The 27,198-nt window shown below is 42.4% G+C and overlaps 1 protein-coding gene across 1 annotated transcript; it reads right to left on the bottom strand.

Moving 5' to 3' along the window:
* On the bottom strand, positions 1–26,140 carry KCNG1 (potassium voltage-gated channel modifier subfamily G member 1). Its single transcript, XM_072633549.1, has 3 exons — positions 25,911–26,140; positions 6,104–6,910; positions 1–1,054 (listed from the first exon to the last, which is right to left on the bottom strand). Exons 2-3 carry the CDS (start codon positions 6,866–6,868, stop codon positions 284–286), a joined length of 1,536 nt encoding a protein of 511 aa, XP_072489650.1. The 5' UTR covers positions 6,869–6,910; positions 25,911–26,140; the 3' UTR covers positions 1–283.
* Between the last annotated feature and the right edge of the window lie 1,058 nt (positions 26,141–27,198).

Here is a 27,198-nt window from a genome sequence, read left to right as displayed (position 1 = left end):
TTCTGTAGGCAAATTATTTTTATGTGGGCTAAAAAAGAGGAAGAAAGCTCATTTCTTTATTGATGGACATGAACTATTAACTGTGGCAAAATATAGGGACCATCCATGGCTAAGTGTTATAGGAATGACCCAAACTCCATATGTAACACTCCTTTTCTCTCTTGTCTCTGTAAGGACAGTACCCACTGTTCAATTGTCACAGACATTAGGGTCATCTTTGAGGGGACCTCACTGCCAAGGCCACTTATGCGTCACACCAGAGGGTGTTTGGAGTTGTCTCATTTCAGTTGTTGTCTCTAGTGTCCGAGGAGGTACTGTCAAATAAAACATTGCTATTCTGCGACATGTTACTTAACTGTGACTTGGTTTTGATCAGGAATTGTGACCTCCTGTACATGACCCTTTCCTGTTCCTGCTTCAGCTCCAGGTAGGAGCGGGAGAATGTGTGGAAGATGGAGGTCACAGGGAATGCCATAAGGAGGATGCCACTAAGTATACTGCTCAGGGCCACCACTTGGCCAGGGGTGCTCCTGGGTACCATGTCACCATAACCCACTGTGGTCATGGTGATGACAGCCCACCAGTAGCAGGCTGGAATGCTGCTGAATTCTTGGCTATCAGCCATCTCGTTCTCAATGACATAAAGTAATGGGGCAAAGAGGGCAATAGCCACACACAGGAAGAGCAGCAGGAGACCGAATTCCCGTGTGCACCGTCGGGCCGTGAGCCCAAGTGTCTGCAGGCCCAGAGAATGTCTCGCCAACCTCATGACATACAAGATCCTCAAGGCCCGCAGGATGCGGAGCACCAGGCCCACTTTGTCCAGGTAGCTGTTGCCAGAGCTGGGCTTTTTTTGGCCCACAGAAGTGCTATCCACCACCAGAGTAATATAATAGGGGAGGATGGCAATTATGTCAATCAGAGTCAAGGGGCTCCGGAGGAAGGCAAACTTGCTGGGTGCTTGGATGAACCTCAGCAGGAACTCGAGGGAGAACCAGCCCACGCACACGGACTCCACAATGAAGATGTTGTAGCACATTGGGGAGCATTCACCCTGAGAAATAGAAATGATGCCAGGATCAGGAACAAAACTGCAATACTCTTTGGCTTAGAAATGACGCCGAGAAAGAGAAGTATAACTGGTCAATAAAATTAAAATACAATGAATGAGAGAATGAAGTTGGACTTATTTGCTAAATACTGTAATTACCATCTTTAAATATTTGAAGGACTGGAGACCATATGTGCTAGAGAAACCAAATAGGTAATATCCCCAGGCTTTGAAATTGGTAATGCTAGAGCAAACAAAAAAAAAAAGGACTAACCACATTAATTTACTTTGTGACACTGGGAAAATCACTCCCTTTCTCTGGGCCTCACCTCTAAAATGAGTGAGAATTGGACTATCTGCCCTCTTTTTTGTTGTTTAGCTGTTTCGGTCACAACTGACTCTTTGTGATCCCATTTGGAAAAGTGGCTTGCCATTTCCTCCTCCAATATAACCTCTTTGATTCCCTCCATTTCCAAATCTATGATGTAATGATGATTCTAGTTATCCTGGAAAGAGCAGCAGACTAGAGAGACGTAAGATTTGTAACTGGAAGGGTCTTTAGAGATCATCTAATCTAATCCCTTCTTTTTATAAATGGTGAAACTCAGGCCCAGAGAAGTCAAGTGATTTGTCCAAAGTAATATGGACAGAGTCCAGTAGAGGCAGGATTTGAACCCAGGTTCTCTGTATCTAAATTTTATGTTCTCCTCACTACACCATTCTGCCTCAGAAGACCTGGATTTGCATCCTGGCTCTGTCACTTTTTGTGTTACTTTGGGCAAATCACTGCAGTTCAAGAAGCATTTATAAAGTACCTGTTATATGGCAAGAACTGAACTATATGTTCAGAATACAAAGGTAAAAATGAAGAATAGTTCCTGCACTCAAGAATTGTACATTCCACTCATCAAACCACTTCAGCTTGAAACTCAATTTCCTCATTGGAAAAATGGAGATAATAATGCCTGTTCTACCTCTCTCACAAATGCATTGTGAAGAAAAGCATTTTGTAAACCACTATTATTTTCACTTATTCTCCTAAGAGGCTAATGACAAATGAATGAGTGAAAGACTCGTAATGGGATGTTTGGGAACACATCCTTAACCTTTTTAGAAATAGTTCTTTTACTAGGCCACCAAAGAGGTCATGTAGCTTTCCCCCTCATTTAATAAATTATTAAAGTAAAATATTCAATTCTAGGCATTCGTTATCATATCATCAACAGTGGTGATACAGGAAATTCTTAGTGGTTTACAGATCACACTCCCGCATGACAACTTGGTGGGCCCCAGGGGTGTGAGGCAGGGCTGCCACTGCAGCTCCATCGGCCTCCCTGATGAGTTCACAATGTATGCTGCCAAAGGAACTAGGAGTCCCTATGCTGCTGGAGAGAGGGACTATAGGCCTCCTCCCTTGGGGCTTAACAGCCCAATGCATATACTATCAGGTGGTCATTTGACTTGTTGGGAGGAGAGATATAGAAATAACTTCTGAAGTTATGAAGGCTCTCAGGGCCAGAATAATAGAAATTCCATAAAAGAACTTGAAATTGTTTCTGTCTTGTGTCAAAGAAATGTATTCCTACAACGTCAGCAAGGAGGAATGTCAGCTGTCAGGCACCAGGATATGAAGTGCAGAGAACTCAGGCAATGTGTTGAGGGGTATGTCAGCAGTGGGAATTCTGCCATTGAATGCTGGCAAATCATTGCACCCCCCCCCCTCCTCTCTTTTACAACACAGTGTGTGGCCAGAAATATTTTCCTGTCTTGCTGTTAGAGAATGTTAGGCTCTGCTGGTATTTAAAAAGCATAAAGGTAAGGCAGCCTGTGATTCGTGTGCCATAAGAGCCTTGAGAAAGCAGCTCTCTTCTCAGTATTGTGCTGAGAGAAGGTGCATTGTGTAGTGGATCAAGAGTCTGGACACTGGAGGCAAATCCTCATTCTGCATTTAGCTGTGGGACCTTCAGCAAATCACATTACTGCTAGGAGTCTCGTTGGTTTCCCCAACCATAAAATAAGGATTTTTCTTTGTATTGCTGAACTCACAAGGTAGCTGTTAGGAAAGCACCACATAAATGATCGAAATGCTTCAGAAATTATTATTCTTGGACCAATCCTATAATTGGTATTGGAGCTTAATAGAGGAGAACTCCTGATTGACAACTGCTCTGCAATTGTTAGTCTAAGTTGTAGGAAACTAGGTGACACAGTGGATAGAGCACTGGCTCTAGACTCAGGAGGACCCCAGTTTAAATCTGACTTCAGATACTTACTAGCTGCGTGAAGCTAGGCAATCACTTAATCCCAATTGCCTCTGAAAAAAAATCATAGTTTTAGAGAATTGCCTGGGATATGAGAACTTAAATGACCTGCCTGGGGTTATAGAGACAATATTTGTCAGAGACCAAACCTGAACGTAGCTTCTCCTGCCTTTGAGACTACTGTCTATTCACTATGCCATACTCCTTTTTCAGAATGATTATTAATAAATGTCTGAACCAAAATTAAAGGATTACAGAGTATATAGTCTGAAGGGAAGTGCACAGAACTAAGACTTAGAGACTTAGAAACTCCTGACACTAAAATTTAGTGCTCTTTCCATTGCACCACACTGCCTCAAGGCAAATGCCATTCACATATGTTAGTTTTCACTGGGCAGAGAGGGTGTGTGTGTGTGCGCGTGCGTGCACGCGCATGTGTGTGTGTGTGTGTGTGTGTGTGTGTGTGTGTGTGTGTGTAGCTGATTGTGGCAGAGGGTTAAGGAAGTAAGGGGAGGGAGGAAAGGGTAGGGGGTATGGGGAAAAGATTATTTTGTTGCATTTGATGCTGACCTAGTTGGAAAAAAAAAAGATTCTAAAGGAGAAAAAAATCCTATCTCAAGTATCAATATTTAAAGCCTATCCAGAGCATCTTTAAATATATGTTTATACATGTGCATACATATGTTTTCACATGTACACATATACATGTATATGTATACATATATGTAAGCATATACATGTATATATGAAATCTTGGGGGTGGGTAAATCTAATTCCATGGTTCTTTCCCTCAAACAGAACAGGCAACATACGAGGATCCCCTAGTGAAAACAGGGTCAATTTAATTTAGAATTAATAAGGAATGAATTAGCTCTCCGATAGTAACTTTTATGTTCAATTAATAGTTATGTCTGTTATTATGGACAGTATCTATCCAGCAAAGGTTCTTAAACCTTGTTTGTGTCATGGAAACCTTTGACAGTCTGGTGACACTCATGGACCCCTTCTCAGAATAATATTTTTAAATGTACATAATAAAATATATAGAACTACAAAGGAAACTAATTATAATGATTTAGAGTTATAAAAACTTTTTTTAGAAAAAGTTCAAAGATGCCAGATTAAGAATTCTTGTTATCCAGGAACAAACTCTGTGTGGTGTGTGTGTGTGGGGTGGGGTGGGGAGTGTTAGGGGAGTAGATGACAACCTCCTTCCTTGAGTAGAATATAAACTCCCTGAGGATAAGGGTAGTTTTGTTTTTGTATTTTCATATCCAATGCTAAGCATAATGCCTTAGACTGAGTAGGTACTTAAGAAATTTTTTGTAGAATTGAACTAGAGCACTTGACTTATATTTACAAGACCAGGGTCTGAGTCCTTTTTCTGTCACTGAGCAGGGTAACCTTGGATGAAGTCATTTTATTCTCTTTGCACCTCAGTTTCCTCATCTGTAAAGTGGGGACAGTAATACAGGCACACTCCCTACTTTAGAATTGTTGCAAGAAATGTGTGACCTGTTAGAAAGAAAACATTTTGTGAATTGTATGGTAATACATAAATGTCAATTATTACACATTATCCTAATTTGTTATTTTAATTATGCTCCTCCACTGAAGTCCTCCTCTTCCTAATAGCTAACATTTATTTATATAACACTTTAAAATTTACAAAATGCTTTTCATATATGATCTCATTTAAGCCTCAGAACAATCTGTGAACTAGGTGCAACTATTATCCCCATTTTAGAGATGAATAAACTGAGGCTGAGAAAGGTTTAAGTGACTTGTATAGGTGATACAATAAATAACTATGTGAGGCAGGATTAAAACTCAGGTCTGACTGACTCCCATGTCCAGCCCTCTGTGCGTTCTCAAAGCAAATACCTCAGCAAGTCCTTTCAAACTGGAAAGGTTTTGAATCTAGGACTACTAGTGGACTAGGAACTGTCCATAGGCCAGGACAGTTAAGTTTAGAGAGGCTTTTCACCAGGATGGCTACAGGGCCATGGATTTTTTGGTCAGGACAGTTCTTAAAAACTACTTAATATAGTGGAGAAGGGTTGTGATTTGTATCAAAGGAGGAAATGATTCACACTGAAGAAGTGACAGATCCTAAGAATAGGGAAGGGGTGGGGGTGTCGGGATAAGATTTAGACTAAGCACTCAAGTAAGTTTTATTTCCTAACCTTGACTTTAAGTACTAAGGGGTGAGGAACCACCTACTTGTCTTCCAATCTTCCACTCCTCTCCACCTTATCACAGGGCATTGCACACATCCATGTTTCATTTCCAAATCAATGAATATTCAGCTTTCACTCCAAAAATGACCTGCAGATTTTGCATTTGCTATTCAATATGCATCAAATAGGAACTAACTTCAAATCTTCCTACTTGTGTGACTTGGGAAGTCACTTATCTTCTCTGGGATTCACTACTCTCATCTGCAGAGGGGTCTGGATTCAAATCCTACGTCCTTTGACTTAAGTACTGCTTGTATCACCTCAGGTAAGTCACTTAACTTCTCCAAGTCTCAGTTCCCTCATTTGTAAAATAAGGGGTTGGAATTGATGACTTTGAGGGCTTTTCTAGTTCTAAACATATGATCCTATGTGGGAGGTTAGAATTAAGAATCTCTGAAGTCCCTTCCATCTCTATGATACTATAACGCTATGAACCAAAGGATTTTAGAATCTATGCCTCTTCTGGTATACTTCCAGAGACCTAAAGACCAAAGAGCTAGTCTTTGGATTTCCCTGCAGGTAAATCTTTCCCTGTACTAGAAGGAACTTACTTGTTCTTCCTCCTCCCTCAAGCTGGGCATGGTGCTGATAGACAGATTCACCGCAGTGATGGTCACAAACAGTACAGACAGACAGGCAAACACCTTCCCCGGCAGCCCAGAATGGGGCCTCTCCACCATGTCCTGCAGCCTCTTCATGCACCGGCCCAGCCCAGTCTCCTCGGCCATCTCCCCAGGGCTCTCGCTCTCCAGCAGGTCAGACTCCCTTTCGTTCATCTCCGCAAACTCCTCAATCTTCTGCAGGTATCGCCGCCGGCAGCACCAGTCCAGGTTGTCCTCCTCGATACCCCAGTACAGGAGCTCCTCCTGGAAAGAGAGGGCGCACATCTCCCTGAGCAGCCGGAGCTTCCCCACCCGGAGGAAAGTCAAGATCGTCCGGAAGGCCCCAGGGTTGCGGTCGAAGAAGAACTCATTGCAGGTCACATCATAGTCATCACAGACGTTGAGGATGTCATCGAAGTTGGTGCAGGATTTCAGCTGGCCCAACCGGGTCAGGGGAAACTCGTCCAGAGTTGTCCAAGGCAGCAGGTACTTGATCCCCCCCACGTTAATGATGATCTGCCTCTTTCGGTCCTCAGGCTGACTGCTTTGGTGGACATTATCTTTGGGATGAAGTCTCTTGGCTCTTCGGTAAAATACTCCCTTGAGGGACTCAGACCGCGGAAAGAAAGCATGCGGATGACTGCAGGAGGCATCAGAGGTGCAGCTCAGGGCACTGTAATCATAATCGGAGTTTTCTCCAGGCAAGAGGGTCATTTTGGTAACTTAACATCACTTGAATGGGTCAGCAATGAAAATCTGTAATGGGGAAAGAAAGAGGAGGAGGGAAATCACATCTTTATTATAATGATCAATCAACAGGATAATAATAAAGTAGCATTTATATAACACTTTAAGGCTTGACAAGCACTTTATATATGCCATTTCATTTTATCCTCAAAATAACCCTGTGAAGTAGGTGTTATTAATATTCCTATTTTACAGATGAGGAAACTGAGGGTCCACAGCTAGTATGTGGGCAAGGCAGGATTTGTATTTAAATGCTTCTGACTTCAAATGTTGAATCCACTGTACTCCCAAGATGCCAAGATTCAGGGCTAGAAGGAAACTTAGAAGCAAGTGAGTCACAGGATCATACATCTAGAACAAGAAGAGACTTCAGAGGTCATCTAGTGCAACCCTTCCATTTTACAGATGAGAAAACAGAGGACCTAGAAGGTTCAGTGCTTTGCTTAAAGTCATACAAGCAACATAGGGGCAGCTAGGCGATGCAGTGGATAGAGCACCAGTGCAGGAGTCAGGAGGACCTGAGTTCAAATCTCACCTCAGACACTTGACACTCACTAGCTGTGTGACATTGGGCAAGTCACTTAACCCCAAGTGCCTCATCCTGTGTCATCTCCAGTTATCCTGATGAATATCTGGTCACTGGATTCAGATAGCTCTGGAGTAGAAGTGAGACTGGTGACCTGCACAGCCCTCCTTCACTCAAAACAAAGTCAAGTGCAAGTCATGTCATTATTTCTCTGATGGCATGGTCTTCTTTGGGCAACGAAGGATGAACACACAAGCAATAGAACTGGGATTTGAATCTATCAGTCTTCTGACTACAGCACACTGCCTCTCAATCAATCAACAAGCTTTAACTAAGTACCTGATACATATCAAAGAGTAGCTGGGTGGTACAGCGTATAGAGCACTGGGCCTGTGGGCAAAGTAGGATCTTTGCCATTTTTGTTTTAGTATAATCAAGTGCCTCAGATTGAATCTTGCCTTTATCAACCAAGAGGCTTTATTAGGAGTAAAGTACAGAATAGAATAGAATAGTATAGAAATAGTATACATATGTATGATTAATTGTATGATTAATTATTAATTATTTTAATGTGATTAGAGATCTTCCCACCCATTAATGGGCCTGGGAAAATTTGTAGGAAGACTTGATTAAGTTTCTAATGAGTCACTGGTTCTCAAGGGTCATAATGCCCTCTGGCTCTAAAAAATGTATATATTCTGAGGGTGAGGTTTTATTTTGGGGGTTTGACTGGAAGTGTTTTGTTTGTTCAAATGAGACTCTGAGAAGCCACTAAGGAGTCCCCTGAGTTTGAAAACTCAGATGTTAGTTTTCCCTCTCTGGCAACTACGTATGTACGGTCAGGCAGCTGCCTTTGTCTGTTGATATGTCAAGCAGCTGGAAGCCTGGTCTGTTGATATTTGATATTTCTGTATTTTCTCTGAAATTCAGGGTGCTGACTTTTTCCCCTGAACTAAATGAATGATTCACTTGACCCCTTAAAAGTTGCTTTCCTTCTATAAATGCAGATCTAAGAACCTGTGATAGCAGGATCCTTGGTGTATGTTGGGGTGCTTTCCATTACAGCTTGGAATAAGGAGGGTCTGAGTTTGAATCTGTTCTGGGACACTTACTGGCTCTTCAACCCTGGGCAAGTCACTTAACCCTGTTTACCTCAGTTTCCTCATCTGTAAAATGAGCTGGAGAAGGAAATGGTAAACCACCCTAGTATACCTTTGCCAACATAACCCCAAATGGGGTCAGGAAGAGTCAGACAAACAACACAATAATGAAAAGAAAAATTACCACTGGAAGACTTCAACACTGTTCAGCATAATGGATAATCATGACTTCAGAATACCGATGATGAGTCACACTTCCCCACCTCTTGGCAGTGGGGTGATGGACTAGAGAGGTGGAGAACAAAACGCACATTTTCAGATGCAGCCAATGCGATGAGCTGCTTTGTTTGACTGATTTGTTACAGAAGGAAGACTTTATTTTTGGAAAGGGAAGAAGTTGGTGGGTAGTGAACAAAAAGAACAAAAAGGAAAGAAAAGAGCATCAATGAAACAGTAAAAAAAAAATACACATAAGTTAGAAGCAAGTTCAAAGGTGACACATATAAGTAGGGCAGTGTTGATAATACTGTGTTAAATTTAATAAACATGAAAAGAGATTTTATGTAACAGAAAAATGATTTCATACATGATCCTCTTTTCTTTGTACTTAGAAATGTTTGATAGTTAAGCTCATTAATAAAAAAGAAAATCATAAAGATTTCAACCCTTTGTTCCTGTAGCCTTCTCACCCTAAGGTATCCCTCTACCCTTGTGGTTGGAGATTGGTGAGATCTTGCCAGGACCTCCACTTTAAGGAAGGGCCTCAGGCCCTTCAGAGTCATCTTGGCTTGTATTCTGACTTCCTGGACCTTGGCATTATCTCTACCCCACCTCCCACTTGTTTTTTGGTATTATCTTTGCCCAGAAGAATGCAAAGTTTCTCCTTGCTTGTACTTATATTTTCAGCATTTAGCACAGTGCCTACCATATAGTAAGCACTTCATAAATGCCTGACTCACAGTGCTATAGGACTGTGAGTGTTTGAGCTAAGCTTTGAAGTCCACTAGGGACTCTAAAAAGCCAATGTGAGGACAAACTACATTCTAGGCATGAGAGACAGCATGTACAAAGGCTCAGAAAGAGGAGATTAGCTATTGAGTGTGAAGGATAACTAGTAGGCAAGGTCAGTGTGACTGTAGAATGTGAAGGGGAATAATGGAAAATAAGACTTGAAAGGTGGTTTTTATTTATGCATCCAATTATTCATTCATTTGTCCAAACTACAAAGACTGTTTTGGAGATTCAACTATATGTGACTTTGAACCACAAAATCTTAGTGTAAAAAGTCCCCTAGAATGTGAGAGCTGGAAGGGACCTTAGAATATAGAAGGTGGAATGTGGGAGCTAGAAGGAGTTTTACAATATAGAATATATAATATTTTTGCTGGGTGACTTAGTGCACAGGATATTAAATCTAGAAAGTACTTTAGAACATTGCATCATGAGATGAAAAGGGCTGAAGGATACAAACAGATCATTAGAACCTGAAGAACCATTAAGCAGGAGTTCTTAACTTTTTGTGTGTCTTGGGCCCTTTTGGCAGTTTAGTGAAGTCCATGAACTCTTCAGAATAATGTTTTTAAAAGTTTAAAATAACATATGCAGGATCACAAAGGAAACCAATTATACTGAAATCGTTTCTATCTGTCTATCATCCATCCATCCATCCATCCATCCATCCATCCATCCATCCATCCATCCATCTATTGCAGACAGTCTCTTCTAGGTCAAGAGCCCCTATTTTAGGCCCTTTCATCCATCCATCCATCCATCTATTGCAGACAGTCTCTTCTAGGTCAAGAGCCCCTATTTTAGGCCCTTTTCTGAGTTTCTATTTCCAAGACTACCTTTTAGTTCAAATAGTCTAGTTTTGGGGATCTTAATTTTAGAGATGGGAGGGCCTCTGCAGGGACTATTTATCCAACCTCCCTATTTTATGAACAAAAAATCTAGGAACCAAGGAGATTAAGTGACTTGCCCAAGGTCACATCCGTAGAAAGTTTCAGAGCTGGCATTAGAAGCTAGGTCCTCAAACCCCAGATCCTCTGATACTTTTCCCACTGTACTATGCTTCCTCTGTAAAGGTCTTAGGGTCCATCCAGCTCAGATGGTTTATCTTCTTCTAGGTGACATAATCTAAACCTTTTATTTTGCAGATAAAGAAACCGAGGCCCATGGAAGTCACTCACCCAAGATCATACATCTTGGATTACTGAGCAACAGAAATAAAGCCTATGGTTGTTTGGGCTCATCCTCCCCACATGTTTGGGAAGGATATTCATTATCAGCAAATAATCAAGGCAGAGAATGAAAGCTTACAGAAGCAGATCTAGGGATAGGCAGCTATCAAAGGCTCAAAATTAGGGGGAGGGCATCAGAAGAAGAGAATGTAACATGAGACACTTTCAAAGAGCCTGTTTGAATTCAATGGTTCTGTGATCTTCACCGGTGGTAGTGCTGATTCCCCAGGTGCAAGTATGCCTCAGTCACACCTTCTCATCATACCCTGGGACCCAGTCCATACCCATTTACAGAGGTCCTCCATACTCTGGTTCTTTGAATTTCTCAAGGGTATAGTTCAGTACCAAGGTTGCCCATTTATTTGTAACTATTTTTCAGTTGTTTCAGTCATGTCTGACTCTTTGAGACTCCATTTGGAGCTTTCTTGGCAAAGATACTGGGACGGTTTGCCATTTCCTTGTCTAGCTCATTTTACAGATGAAGAAACTGAGGCAAATAGGGTTAAGTGACTTGCCCAGGTTCACACGATTACTAAGTATTTGAGGCTAGATTTGAACTCAGGAAGATGAGTCTTCTGGACTTCAGACCCAATACATACTGGGCCACTTAGATGCCCTACTCATTTATTATCTTTTTTGTTATTTTTAAAAAATATGCATTTATTTTTAGTGCTAGGAAATTCAAGTCTCCATGGCTGGTAGGTATTGTCTTGAAGAAGTCCAATGGTAAGAATTCCAATGAATTCCTCTGGGTATCCAGAGGAAGCAAAGTGGTACTATGGAGAGGGTCATAGCTCTGGTATCAGAGGATCTGAGTTGAAATTTTGCCTAAGATACTTAACTACCTTTGAGAATTTAGAAAAATGATTTAAACTCCCTGGGCCTGAGGTGACTCACCTGTAAAATGAAAGTTGGACAACATGTTTTTCGAGGTCCCATCTAGTCCAAGATCTGTCAATTAGTGAAAGTAACACACAAGGGGTGCAATTTTCAAATCTTGTTTAGGGGCTTATGAATGCTTTGTCCTGGTGTCACTGGGAGGGAACCCTGTTTGCTCAGGGCAACCAAAGACTCCAAATAGTGTGTGAATTTCCAGAGGAAGAACAAAAATGTAAAACCTTTTATTTTGTTTTTGGGTCCCTTGTGGAAACAAGTTTTACAATACTCATTAAGAATGAAAAGAGAGATTTAGCACAGGAATGCCTCACTGTGTGGAACAGCTTTGTTCCCAAGGCTGTGTATAAATCTAAATAATGTCACACATGTAAGGGGAAACTTCCTAGTTCAATGATTGTGCATTCATTCCAAAATGGATTAGCTATCCCATTCATTACCTTTTGTGAAAGCTGGATTTTTCAGCATGGCATCGACTAAAAAGAATATTAGATTTTAAGTCAGTGAACCTGGGTTTCAGTCTTGGATCTGCTCGTAATACCTATGTAACCTCAAGCTCCTCTTGTCCTGTTTCCTTCTCTGTAAATGAGTTGGTTTAAAAAGTTGAACTCTAAAATTCTTTCAAACTTTATACTCTATAATAGACAAACTCTTTTTATGGAGCTAATATTTGTAAAGCACTTAGCACACTGCCTGGTACATAGTAGGTTCTTGAGAAATGATTATTCCTTTCTCCTCTTTTCAGGTTGTTTCTTTTAAAAAGATGATTATAGTTGTAACTGAATTGAACATTGGTTCAGATACCAGCTCTGATGCTTACTACCCAAGTGATCTTGGGCAAGTCACATCCCTTCCCTCTGTGCCTCAGTTTCCTTATCTGTAACATCAGGAAGTTGGATTAGATGACCCCTAAAATCCTTCCAGCTCCAGATTTACGATCTTGTGATTCTAAGAATACTGACTTCCTACCAAATGTTTTAAACTTTATATAAAAATGGTGACCAGAACTTTGGTGACACTATCAGGATTCTACAGGAAAAGTGTTTGGATAATCACATTCTATGCATTTCACATCAGCAATGTTTCTTTTCAGATCTAGAACAATTTTTCCTTTGCATTATGGCAAGGAGAAAAATGTCACTTTTGTTAATAAGGACAGTGACAGAGGCAAATGAATATTGCTCTGTCTTTACAGCCAGTGAAAGAACTCTTAGGAAACAGTCAGAATGGTAATCACCTCTTCTTTCTCAGTCTCTCATATTGCTTCAACCCTTCTGACTTTCCTTTCAGCAGATGGTTTCCCCAATTAGATATTTCCCATTTCTTTCCATCACAGGCACATCCCTGTCATGAATTAGAGCATCGTCATCCTCTATGAAAAGTTATCCTGTCTCGGCAGACAATTTAATATGGAAGAAAAGTCACGCTCATTCCTGGCCATCAGCTCACCAAGGGAAGATACATATTTTATATTCCAGTCTTCCAGCACAAGGCTCCCTAGAGATGGTGAAAGACTGTAATTTGCTAAATGAGGTTGGGGCACTAATTCTTTTTAGCTTACAATTCAACTCATGTCCAATGTATCTGTGTGAGAATTAGATGTTGTTTCATCTCTGAAGTGAAGTTTAACTAGACAAACTAATTATTTGCAATGCCAGTTCTCTTGTACCAGAATTAAAGTTCCCTAAACATTAAAATAACTACTTCAACCCAGCCTGATACCAAGACTAAAGTTTCTCCTTAGTTACCACTAAAGTATCAATTTTAATAAGGCCCCTAAAGTATCCCTCCTTAGGCTCTTGGTGGAATCGGGCCTCACTTATGAGGGTAAAAGAGAAAGAGAGATTAGGGATGAGGATGAAGCAAAGGTTATGGGTGTGTTATCTTTAGGAATTAGGGAAGGTATGGAGGACAGAAGTGGACAAGAGGAGGTTTTCCTGACAAGGGGAGTGAAGGGAGATGGACGGGCTGCATAAAGGTAAAATTTGGTCAAGGGAATTGAAAGTAAGGAACCTGAATCTAATGTTGAAAGTGATGGCTGGTCAAGGTAGGATCTTTCCAGGATGGGATTATGTTGGTAGGTGACAAAATATTAATAATGGGATTGAAACTCTGTATAGATTTGGGAAGTAAAGAGTCTATGGGTCACTAATCAAAGTGACACACCCTGATTAGTGTAGGGCAGAGACTGTGGAGTCCAAGTGCTACCATAGAAGTTTGTGAGACTTAGGTCCCTGAGAGAAAAAAAGTCTGCCTGGGAAAGAGTGCTGGACTTAGTCAGAAAATATGAATTTCAGCTTTTTACATTTTTTTTGACCTGAGTTTTTATCCTACCTCAGATAGTTGCTAGTTATATGACCTATACAATTCAATGAACCTTGCTCAGCCTCAGTTTGTTACTAGTCAGTCAGACCTAAGTGACCGAACAAGTCATTTTGCCTCAGGGAAACTCAGTTTGTTCATCTGTAAAATGGGGTAATCATATCTGTGCTACCTTTGTGTGGCAAAGTTCCCCACTCAACCCAAAGTGAACTCAGGTCTTCCTGACTCCAGGTCCTATGCACTGCACCACCTAGCCACCCTAATGAGTTATTTACTGAAGAAAAGTCAAGCTTCTGCAACTCAATTAGATTTCCTTATTCTTGATAACTTTCCACATGGATCAAGGATCCATGGATTTCATCAGGGTAGGCTAAGACCCCTGAGAAAGCTGTCTCTGAGGACAGGCCAATTTTGTTTTTTGACCAGAAGTAAGTAGTGACATGCATGGTTAGGATAATATTTTATATATGGAAATTCTGGTTTCTGTTGCCAGTATAAAATGGCCATCAGCTCTCAAATAGGGCAGCCTATCTCCCTGATCCAAGGACAGCCATATTATCCTGTTATTCTACTTTTTACATCTTCTTTATGTCACTTCCATCTCCCACCTTCCACAATGAACTTTAAAATACTTTATGAGTGAATGGTCTATCCAGGTCCCTTTGGTAGCAACTCAAATGTGCCAGGAAGAGTTGATCCTTGACAATGACATGGGCAGGGACCTGCAGAGAATTGCTAGTGGATTGGTGCTGAAGTACACTCAAGTGTATTCTGCTTCACTTTGAGCCTAGCTGTGGGGCTCCAGCAGTCAATGAGAGCTGAGGCCCTGCTTCTCAGGCTTGGCATCTCAGGTCATGGAACAGTTTTGGCAGTAGCAAATTCCCTGGAGGCTTGTCTTGACTGCTTGGACCCACTATGCCCTGATAACTCCCCCTATCTTGAGGTACAGTTTATAGGCTCTCAGGCCCATCTCCTGTCATCCTGATGAATATCTGGTCACTGGACCCAAATAGTTCAGGAGGAGAAAGTGAGGCTGGTGACCTTGCACAGCCTTCCCTTACTCAAAACAAAGTAAAGTGCAAGTCATGTCATTATTTCTAAGACGTCACGGTTTTCGAAAACGAAGGATGATCACAACCTTATAGGCTTTCTCAGTGTCTGACTAGTGAAAAGGGGTCAACTCTTTGGGGAACTCTGTTGGAGGAGTGTGCTCTTCCCTGTCTTCAAGGTGTACCTTATTTCCTCATAATTCTGGGGAAAAGAGGTATTTTTGTTTGTTGTTGTTCAGTCATTGCAATTGTGTCCTACTCTTTGTGACACCATTTGGGGTTTTCTTGGCAAAGATACTGGAGTAGTTTTATCATTTCCTTCTCCAGCTCACTTTACAGATGAGGAAACTAAATAGGCTTAAGTGACTTGCCCAGGGTCACACAGTTAGTAAATATCTGAGGTTGAAATTGAACTCAGATCTTCCTAACTCTAGGCCCTATCCACTGCACAACCTAGCCACCCTAATGAGGTATTTACTGAAGCTTCTCCAACTCAATTAGATTTCCTTACTATAGACAACTTTACACCATGTTTATTAATGCTTCAAGGATCCATGGATTTCATCAGGGTAGGCAACTTCTCCATCAAGGTAGATTCAATTAATTCAATCCAATAAATATTTAATAAGTACCTACTCTATAGTAATGTATAGTGGGCAGAATGGGCTTGAAACCAGGAAGAGCTGGGTTCAAGTTCTGTCTCTGATACATATTGACTCTGTGACTTTGGACAAGTCACTTAACTTCTCAGGGCCCTAGGCAAGTCCTAAGCCTTTATGTTGTGGAGAAAGTGCCAAGTTACTTGAGTAGAAGAAATTTCTTCATCTGAGAGTTTCCTATAACAACTTAACACCAAGTTCAGTTCCTATCTTTACACTATGTTCAAGGCACTGGAGCCAAGTGGTTAGGGGTGCAGCAGAGACTAATATTTTCCTGAAGTACCTGCTTCCTAAGACTTTGTATTCTCCTGGAGATGCTTACATCTTACTATTTGCCACCATTCTCAGTGGACTGACTTTTTGAAACTGCTGGGGCCCAAGACCTGAATTCAAATCCAGCCTCAGACACTTACTAGCTGTGTGATCCTGGGCAAGCCACTTAACTCTCTTTGCCTCAGTATCCTCATCTATAAAATGAGCTGGACAAGGAAATGGCAAACGACTCCAGCATCTTTGCCAAGAAAACCCCAAATGAGGTCACAAAGAAATGACTGAACAACAACAACAACAACAATTTATCATTCTACCTAATATAGTGATGAGTCTTTTGGAACTGAGCTAGGTGATCTTTGGACAACAGGCAGGCTGCCTAATAGCATCTGTATTTGAAGCCAAGCCTTTCCAACTTGATGGGACCTGCCAGAGCTTGTACTTTCCTGGTAGAGTCTTCAAGGACTGGGTCACCTTTAAAGTTCACTAGTTAACACTGACTTACACTGTTCAGAGCAGCAGAGAAAACTTTGGGTTTTTTGGCTATATATTACAGATGGTGCAGCAGATTGAAAGGAGGATGCCCCTATAATATAACTTTGGGAAAAGACCATATACCATGCCCTTAAATAGCATGTCTTCAGTGCCATCCAAGAAGTTAAATTGCTGTTTGTACCACTTCTTAGTCATGTCAATTGACTTTCCTATGTTCAGACGGGTTGAATGGCATTAATTTTAGTTCATTATGAATCTTGTAAATTGGGTACCATGGTTATAATACAGATTTGGAGGACAGTAAGCCTCAGCTTTTGCTAAGTTACTATGTGGAAGATCTGAATCCTAGTTCCTGGATCTCCCATAAACGAGCTGTATGACCTTGGTTAGGTTATTTAATGTTCCTGAGTCTTAATTCCCTTATTTATAAAATAAATGGGTTGATTACTAAGGTCTCTTATAGTTTTTAACCTTCTATGATCTAAGGTTCTTTCTAGCTCTTATTCTGTATGCTAAGATCCCTTCTATATTCTGATATGCTATGCTCTAAGGTTCCTTACAGCTCTGATGTTCTACATTCTATTAATTTATTAATTAACCCATAACCTGTTACTTTGACAAACTGAGGAAACTTTCCCATAGAAAACATTAAAATGTTTTAGCTCCTTTGATTTGTTTCTCTCTTCTCCCTGCCAAGAAGTTCCAAATTAGTGCTCTGTCCTTAATTCTTTGTGAGTGAGTGACCGAATGAGTGTGTGTGTGTGAGAGATATACAAAGGGAAACACAAAGACATGAGACAGGAGAGGGAGAAAGAAGGGAGGAGAGAGAGAGATGGAGAGACAGAGACACAAAAGAGAGGGGGGGAGGGGAAGAAAGGGAGAAAAAGATAGGAAAAATGTGTGTGAGACAGGCACAAGAGAAAGAGGGAGAAAGAGAAAGAAGGTAGGGGGGTAAGGAGATGGGGAGACAGAGACATAGACACAAAAGAGAGAGGGGGAGGGGAAGAGGAGAGAAAGAAACAGAAATTGTGTGTGTGTGTGTGTGTGTGTGTGTGTGTGTGTGTGTGTATGTGATGCAAGATGCACTAGGAAGTCACCCATGGAATTCTAGATAGCCAGCCATGACTCTGGATATTTTCTCCTCCCTAGTTTTTTGTGACCCTGCTTTTTCCTGCTTCCTCTCCTACCTGTGTGACAGCTCCTTCTCAGTCTCTTTTTCTGGATGACCACCCAAATTTTGTCCCCTTTGTGTAGGTGTTTCTCAGAGCTCTATCCTGGGTCCTTGCCTCTTGCCACATTCTCTTTGTAGCAGCTCAGTTACCATCCCTATGCAGATGACTGCCAAATCTACCATCTGACTATTATCTTTCCCAAGCTCTAGTCACTCATCACCAAGCACTTGCTGAACATCTCCACCTGTACATTTCATTGGTGTCTCCGTGTGTCCACAATGGAACTCTATCTCCTGCCCTACCTTGCTGACTTCTATTGTGCTTCTATTGAGGGCACCACTATCATTCCAGTCACCCAAGATTATAACCTTGGAGTCTCAGCTCTTCACTCTTCCTCACCTGCCAGATATATCCAATTACCAGGTCTGACTGTTTCTCCATCCACAGTATATCTCTCATCCATCCCCATCTCTCTACTCACAAGGCTAGCACCCTTGAAAAATAAGACCTTATTTTCTGGGCTGCTGCAATACTCTCTTAGCTGATCCCCATACCCCAAGTTTCTTTCCTCTTCAATTCATCCTCCACACAGTTGCCAAAAGGACATTCTTAAAGCACAATTCTGACCACATCAGACATCCCCCCTCCCCCACCCCCAATCTCCCTTCAATAATTTCAGTGGCGCCCTTTGTTCTTCGTAAACTCGCTTCAACATACCATTCCAGGCTGGTGTGACATTACTCCTCCTCCTCCCCCCACCCAATGTGATTTATCTTCCAGCAAACTGGCCTACTTGCCATTTTCCGTATAAAACCATTCCAGCTCTCACTTCTGTGTCTTCATACAGGCAGTCCCCCATGCTCGAATTGCTCTCCAACTCACCTCTGCTTTCTTGGAATCCGTAGCTTCCTTCAAGGCTCTGGCTTTCTGAGAAGCTTCCTTGCTACCCTCAAGAGTCCTCACCTATATCAGGCCTGTCTTGATCCTCCAGTTGGTACCATTTGCTTCCTTCTACCTTCCCTCACCATAACTTTGTATACAGTTTGTTTTTACCTATCTCTCTTCACAGGATTTTCCCTGAGTAGAATATAAGCTCCTTGAGGGCAGGGATTTTTGTTTGTTTCTGTGCCCAGCACAAAGCCTTGCCCACAAACTAGCCTTAATACATATCTAATGAATTGTATTAAATTATCTCTTTATTGTTACTCCTAGGTTAATTTAATTGGAAGCCAATGTGATTTCATCTACCAAGGCAAGGGGATATGGAGTAAATCTGATAGCAATAAAAGGCTCTTGATATTAAATGTTACCTAGGCCCTGACCAAAGGTATAGTAGGGTGGGAGGCAGCATGATACAGTACCAAGAACACTGGCCCTGAGTCAGGGGAGCTGGGTTCAAATCTCTCAAATATTTATTGACTTTACCTTGGATAAGTTACTCAACCTGTTTAAGACTTATTTTAGGAAAATAAAAGGTCCCTGAGGGACCTTGCACGTCTATGATCCTGACTTTATGCCTTCCTCTCACTGTCTTTATCTTTCTGAAGTGATGAATAGGCAGTTTGACCAGTCTAGTCTTTACAGACTCCCATGTATCAATCTATGAAAGACAAGATATTAATCTTCCAAAGTGCGGTCCAGCGTGAGTGGATGAGGATACTGCCTTTCAAAGAACACATGAGAAAAAAATCCAGCTTTGGTTCAGATAGAAGGAAGTGAGGTTTTCTGTGCCACTGCCCTAGCTCAAGGCTGGCAAATGTGCATAACAAATCCATTCTGATTGTAGTAGGCGCCTCCTTGAAGACACAGACAAGCTATGTTATTACCCCTCTCTTATGTAGTTCCAGTAGTGAGTCCAGGGCAGCTACGTGGTGCAGTGGATAGAGTATAGAGCTGACAATAAGAAACACTCATCTTCATGAGTTTAAATCCAGCTTCAGACACTTACTAACTGTGTGACCCTGGGCAAGTCACTGCTTGCCTCAGTTTCCTCATCTGTAAAATAAGCTGGAGAAGGAAATGGCACACCACTCCAATATCTTTGCCAAGAAAATCTCAAGTGGGGTCATGAAGGGTTGAACAGGACTGCAACAACAAAGGCAGTTCAAGGGAAAGCGAGGACTCATCAAAGAAGCTGGGGTCAGGTCTGTATCATTCCTCTCTTAACTCCACATTTGACCATATGCTCCTCTTTCCAAAGATAGAAGGTAGTCACATCCAAGCTGAGAAACAATCTTTGCCAAAGCCCCTACTTTTCTCACCAAAAGATCACTGTTTTCTCCTGTTGTCCCTAATGATACCACTTTCCAACTACTTAAAATTTAAAATGTCAAGCCTAGGAAGGTAGGAGGAAGAAAAGTATATATGTGTAGATGATGCATAACAAAACTCACATTTATATTGTACTTGGAGACTTAGGAGATTATCCTATCTTGGATCCTATATCAACACTGTAAGATAATAGATCTACTATTATTATCATTCGATTTGACAGATGAGGAAAACAAGGCACAAAGAAACTAAATGACTTGCCCAAGGTCACACAGCTACCCAAGAGTGACTACCTAGTAATATGTGTCACCATACAAATGAAGTACTTTTTTGAAAAAAGATGATCAGTTCATCTTTTTTTTACTGATTTTTTAAAAAATTTGTGTGATGTGATGGAAATTATTATTTGACTCTTCGTGACCCCATATGAAGTTTTCTTGGTGAAGATATTGGAGTGATTTGCCATTTCCTTCTCCAACTCATTTTACATGAGGAATTGAGGCAAACAGGGTTAAGTGACTTGCTCAGGATCACATAGCTAGTAAGTATCCAAGGCCAGATTTGAACTCAGGAAGATGAGTCTTCTTGACTCCAGGTCTGGTGCTCTATCACGCTGTGCCACCTTGCACAGTTGGGTTGGGAGAACCCTTCAAATCTTAGTTCTGATATTATCTGTGTGACCCTGGACAAATTATGGGATCTTTCTTATCTTTAGTTTCTTCATATGTCAGATGGACATAATATTTCTTATATCACCTGTCTAAGGGTTGTGGGTTTTTTGGGTGGTTTTTGTGGTATAGAAAGCACTCTTTAAACTGTAAAACTCCACAAAAATGTGGGCTAAAAACCCTATTTAGGTACTTTATTATAGCACAAAAGGGAGGCAGTGTGAAGTAGTAGAAAGAACCATGGATTTGGAGTCAAAAGGTCAGAATATGGGTCTCAGTTTTGACATTTGTTAGTTGGATGACTTTATGCAAGTAATTTTCCTTCCCTGGGCCTCATCTGTAAAGTGAGGGGGCCAGACTAGCTTCTCTCTGAGGTCCCTCCTGCCTCTAAATCCTTTGATCTTATGCCAATGATACCAGGTCCTCTCCTGGCAGAATGCAAATTCTAGCAGCTCCTATCAAGCTAGAAGTGAGGCAGTTAGGTGGTGCAGTGGATGGAGCACCAAGTCTGGAGTCAGGAAGACTACTCTTCCTGAGTTCAAATTTGGCTGAAGCCACTTACTAGCTGTGTGATGCTGGGCAAGTCCCTTAACCTTATTAGCCTCAGTTTCCTCATTTGTAAAATGAGCTGGAGAAAGAGATGACAAATCACTCCAGTATCTCTGCCAAGACTCGAGACCCCCAAATGGGGTCACTAAGAGTCAGAGAGGAATAAAAATCATCAAGCTAGAAAGGTTCAGAGTATAAGCCCAGTTACAGCTCTCTTGTCTACAGATAAATGTCAAGAAGAGGACATTGCCAGAACGGCCACAGGGACACTGTTTTTCAACCACAGAAAGTCATGAAGATTGTCTCCAAAGGTGTGGTCAAAGGAAGGAACTCTGATAGCAGTGAAATCACAGATGCTTAAAGTATATTCACAGAGTTGTGTATAATAGCTTTAGTTTTATGGGTCTTCTAAAATGAGACTTTTCTGTTATGCATTTTCCATCCTTGGGGAAAACCATCCATTATTAACTGATGAGGCATTAAGATGGAACAAATTCACAGTTCCTACACATACATTTGTTAGCTTTAGGAAATGCTGGACAAGAACTCACAATGAAACAATACTTTAAAGTTTACAAGATTATTTCCCCACAAGAACCCTGGGAGGTAGGTAGAGTATTATTAGTCTCATTTTTCAAATGAGGAAATTGAGGCTTAAAGACATTAGGTGACTTGACCAAGGTCACAGGTTTTCATATATAGTATTCTTCCTGAGGGGTGTCTAGAATGGGGATATAGAACTGGGGATACATACAAGGGAAGAGATCAACACATCTTGTGGAGATCAGAAGGTTAAATCCCTTCCTCCCTACCTGTAATGTTAATGGGATTTAGGGTCTTCCCCTCTCATTAATAGGCCTTATATGGAGCCCATTAAGAGAAGGTTGCTTGGAGGAGGCTTGCTTGCTTGAAGGCTTTCACACCTTTTGCTAATTTCTAATTAGGCACTGAGTCATGAGGATTGTGATGCCTTCTGGCTCTGAGAAGAGAGAGAGAGAGAGAGAGAGAGAGAGAGAGAGAGAGAGAGAGAGAGAGAGAGAGAGAGAGAGAGAGAGAGATGAGAGAGAGGGAGAGAGAGAGAGAAAGAGAGAGAGAGTGTGAGTGTGTGTGTGTGTGTGTGTGTGTGTGTGTGTGTGTGTACATACATATACATATACACTCTGAGTTGGTATTTTGCTTTGGGGGCTTGCTTATGAGAAGGATCTTGTGATTCTCTGGTTGAGACAACTGAGTGGCCAAATGTCCAGAGCTCATATGCTCAGATGTAAAGGCCCTCTAGATCCAGGGATGAGTGTAAAATGTATACCAATATTTCTTTGATTCAGGCAGCAAGGTCCTGTCTGCTGGTCTTTATTTCTCTGCTTATATTTTCTCGGAAGTTCAGGGTGCTGACTTTTCCCCTAAACTAGAGAATGCAATTAAAAAAGATTGTTGACCCCTTAAATACTATCTCTCCTATTAAAGCAGATCTAAAAACCTATGCTATCAGTCATCCTGGGTATGCTAAGTGTTACACTATTCAACCCTTTTCCAGTGATCCCCTGCTACATTTTCTCTTTGGTTCTTTACGTATACCTACTGCCTTTCTTAGCCTTTTAATAAAAACCCTCTGCCTAAAGCCTGTCTTCTTGGGGAAGGAAATTTTAAATGGTAGCTAGTCACCTTCAGTGACTACTTAACTATTTCTAGGATGACGTGCTCTATGCCTCTAGCCTACCTTTCCAGACATTTCATGTTACTTCCTTTCATGTACTCTGTATTCTAGATGAATTAATCAATAAGCATGAATAAGTATAAGAGGCATTATCCTAAGAGCTGGTAATCAAATAAGAAAGTCACTTTCCTCAGGGGACTTATATTCTTAGTAAGGAGATGACAACACACACACATCCAGAATATATACAAAATGAAATGTAAGGTGGTTTTGTTTTCTTTTTTGAGGAAATATTCCCTAGCTACTGTTCGAGTGGGGGTGGGATGGGGAAGGGGAGGAGAGAAACCATGATAGTCTTCATGAAAGACCACCAGCTAAGAGGCAGCTAGGTAGCACAATAGATAGAACACTGGGCCAGGAGTCAGTAAAACCTGAGTTCAAATCCAGCCTCAGACACTTAGCTGTGTGATCCTGGGCAAGTCATATAACTTCCATCTTTCTCAGTTTCCTCTCTTGTAAAAATTCTGAGGATGAAAAGAGATAATATTTGTAAAGTATTTTGTGAACCTTATACCAGTTATTATTATTAGCTCCCTGAATTCTACAGTTCTGTTTTCTAGTACATATTTGTAATGCCAGAAATGTTTCTCTCTTACCTTTACCTTTTTGCATGCATTTTCTTCATGTCTTTATTCAGATATCACCTTCTTTCATTTCCTCCTCCCATTCCAAATTTTTACTCTTCTATACCTCTCCTTCTGTTGTTAGAATGTAAGTCCTTGTGGGCAAGACCTATTTCACATTAGTCTAAGTGTCTTAGCACTTAGCACAGTGTCTGGCACGAAATTAAGTGCTTAATAAATGCTTGTTGGTTGTTTCACTGATTCAAATCACCTTATATTTATTTCTCTGTATACCAGTTTTATCCCCAGCAGAATATGAGTTGCTTGAGGTCAGGGTCTGTTTCATTTTTTTTTTTTTTATCCCCAGTGTCTAGCACATAGCTTCACACATAACATGCCGTTTGTTGTCCTTTGTTTAACAGCATGTATCATTAAGTCTTAAATCTTTTGTCCCAAACTACTCCAGATTTATCCAAGTTTACTCGTACTTAAAGTGTGCTACCATGATTTGAATTCTCTTTCATGATAAACCCTTTCCCAACATTTCTGCTTTTCCTCATATAATAGTAAGGGGATAGATGCACACCAGATCAAGGCTTATTCTTTTCTTACATCTCTTTTAAGATCACTCTCCTCTCTCTCCCATTTCTCCTTGGTATAGTCATCTCTACAGGGCTATCTCAGGGAAACAAGTTTTTTGAACTTGGGTTTAGCACAAGGGGAAGTCTCAAATTCACAACACAGCTGGTCAGCATGAAAACCATTCTGCTGAAATCTTTCATACCATATTCAACATAGACTCAGACTATCAGAGCTCAAAGAGACCTTCATAGTCAGCTAGTCCAACTTCTGAATTTTACAGACTAGGAAACTGATGTTCACAGGAGGTGTGTCTAAGGTTATGCAGAGTCAGTGATGGACCTAGTACTATAACCCTGGGTCTTCTGAACTCTCACTTCAATGTTGTTTCTGTCATACTATGCATTATATTCAATTTATATCGCAAAAGGCTTTTCAGACTTTGTCTTTTCCATCAAGGCCTTCAATAAGTATTTTAATTCAACAAGCACATAGTGAGTACCTATATGTTGTGCAAGGCTCTGGAGATAGTACAGAGACAAAAATGAAAACAACTCTTGCCTACAAGACTACATATTTCTAGGGGCACAATGCTTCCATATATGATTTATATTTACCAAATGCAAATAATTTTTTTTTGGGGGGTGGGTGGGTCTAAAAGGAGAATAGATTTTAAAATCTATTCATTTAGGAGAGGAGAAAATCTTTAATTCACAAACATTTGCCCAGATCTGCAGACTTAGCTACTGCCTAACAGTTGCCTATGCCTTGCTCACAACTAGGTGAGGCTGCCCTCAAACAGTTACATACGACCCTTTTTCTGGAGCAGTGCATAGTCTGGACTGATCAGGCAACAATTAAGAGAGGGGTCTTTTCCTCCTATTCCATTGTTTACCTCTTCTCCAATAACTACGCTAACAGCCACAGCTTTTCCCCTACTCTACAAACAAGGCTCTCCACAGGGGCTGATCCACCCCGAAACGCAGCCCTTCCCTGGACAAATCACTTCCCCTCTCTGGGCTCCGGTCCTAATCTGTAAAATAAGGAGGTTAAACTAGGTGATCCCTAAGATCCATTTGAGTCCTGCTACCTTTTGCTCGAAGGTCCCTTCCAGCTCTGACATTTTATGCTCTAAGGTCCCTTCCAGCACCAACATCGTAAAAGTCTTAAGTTTCCTCAAAGTAGCCTCTAGCAAACCAAATTAGCTCCACCGAGCTCAGTTCCCTCACCTCTCCCCCACTGAGGATGATTATTTTTCCATCTTCAGGGGGGAAATAAATACCCAAGAGGAAGGGCTCTCTCAAGGTTGGGGGAGGAAGTATACCTTCTTTTTCTGGAAATCTAGATAGAAAGACCCCATTTTACTTAGCAGGTAGAAAGACAAGAACGTTGAGTAAAACATAACAGCCAAGTTAAATCCAAACCACCCGAAAGGACGGCGAGATCATTTTTGCAGGAATTCGAATTTCATCACCAGGTAGGTGAGGTAGTAAAGACAGGAAAGACTAGTAATCCCTGAGTCAACCGTAAAAATACAAGGGAAAACAACATTGAAAGGGAAGGCTCCATCAATAAATGTGTACACCTCTGGACAGACTAACAGCTCTGCCATTTTAATAGAGAGACAGGAACCGGAGCGCAGGTGGCCACCCGCTCCAAGTTGAAACCATCTGTTCTTTCTCTCTCTGGCCACTCTTGAACCTATGAACATCGCAGCCTCCAATTTCGGACGCCTGGGGGGAGGGGTTTCACCAAACCTGTGGTTTCTCCCCCTCCACCCCAATTCCCCCAATGCTAAATTCTAAAAGATCTTGATCCCGGGTAATTAGACATTGTGAGATTAAGGTCCAGAAGGCCAGATGTGAGGGTTGGGGGCGCAGGTCAGACGCCTGGACCACCCTCCTTGTCCCTCCCCTAGTCTTGGGAAGAGCCTCTTACCCGCGGGAAAACTTTCCCGGCTTATGCTCGGCACAGGAGAAGGAGGAGGTGAATAGGAGGGCTCCCAGCTTCTTCCCTGAGAGGCTCCAGCCACGGCGGGCGTGGTCTCCGGGAGGCAGCGGGTGCCCCTGCCCTGCCCCGCTCGGTTCTGCTCTGCTCCCTGCTCCCTGCTCCGGGCTCGGCTCTGCACTGCTCTGGGAGGGAGCCGCAGCTCCAGGCGTGGAGGCAGGCTAGGGGGAGGAGGAGGAGAGGGAGGGGGAAAGAGGCTGGGGACTGAGCGCTGGGAGAGGAGGGAGGGGGGCAGTGTTTGAGGGGGCAGCGCCCAGGGACCAGATCTCGTCCTGCTCCCGGGGCCCTGACAGCTCGGACTGCCGGGCTGCTTCAGCCCTCCCAGCACGTGCTCACACCTGCGTGGGCTCTTGGCAAGAGTCCCAGGGCTCCATCACCACCCCCCTCTTCCGTTCCCCCCACCCCCATCCTCAGCAGTGAGGGATGCGCGTAGGCATGCAGACCCACCCGCTCCCTAGCTAGCTCCCGGGATGTGGCACTGACCCCAGCCCCCAGAGCGTTCCAAGCCTGCGGGACCAATTCCCAGGCCACTGGCTGGAGCGCGGCTGCAGCCGCTGTACCGCGGGTCCCTGTCCCGGACAGGTCTCCTCCCCTGGAAACTGTTGCTTTGCTCCCTGCGCTGGCTGCGCACAGGCGCCGCTGCTGCTGCTCAGTGTCAAGTTGTTAGGGGTGAGGAGCGCAGCCAGTGAGTGCTGGGACTGGGTAGGAGGGAGTCCGAGGATCGGCGCTTCTCCGGCCTCTCTCACCGACCCCGCAGAGAGCGCGCTGGAGCTGGGCGCTGGGGAGGTGAGAAATCGCGGGGCCACCTGAAGGGTGTGTGTCGCCCCTCCTCCCCTCCCCATCCCTCTCTCCTCCTTCCTCTCTTTTCTCCTCCCTCCTTCTTCCTCTCCTCTACCACCTTTTCACCTTTTCCTCTTCTTTTTCCTCCCTCCCATCATTTTTCTCCCTTCCTCCTCTGTTCATCCTCCCTCCTCTTGCATCGTCCTCTTCCATCTTTTTTCCCTTTTATTCCCTTCTCTTCTTCCACTCTCGTTTGTCTTACCCCATCCTTCGCTTAGCCTTCTCTCAGCCTCTTCTTTTCCCATGCTCTTTTCCGCCTTCCTCCTTTCCCTCCCCTTCTCTCCCCTTTTTCTTCTCCCCTCCTTCCTCTTTCCCTCCCCCTCTTCTTCCTGCCTTCCCTCCTCTCTTTCCTTCCTTTCCCCACTCTTCTTTCCTAGCC

Source organism: Notamacropus eugenii, chromosome 1 (genome assembly GCF_028372415.1).
Source record: "Notamacropus eugenii isolate mMacEug1 chromosome 1, mMacEug1.pri_v2, whole genome shotgun sequence".
NCBI classification, from domain to species: domain Eukaryota; kingdom Metazoa; phylum Chordata; class Mammalia; order Diprotodontia; family Macropodidae; genus Notamacropus; species Notamacropus eugenii.
This window is presented reverse-complemented; position numbering and strand designations above follow the sequence as displayed.

Coding starts and splice junctions, on each gene's coding strand:
- KCNG1 (XM_072633549.1), bottom strand. CDS start 6,868: ATGACCCTCTTGCCTGGAGAAAACTCCGATTATGATTACAGTGCCCTG. Junction 1,055..6,103: donor TGAGGGAGGAGGAAGAACAA/GTAAGTTCCTTC, acceptor TCTATTTCTCAG/GGTGAATGCTCCCCAATGTG.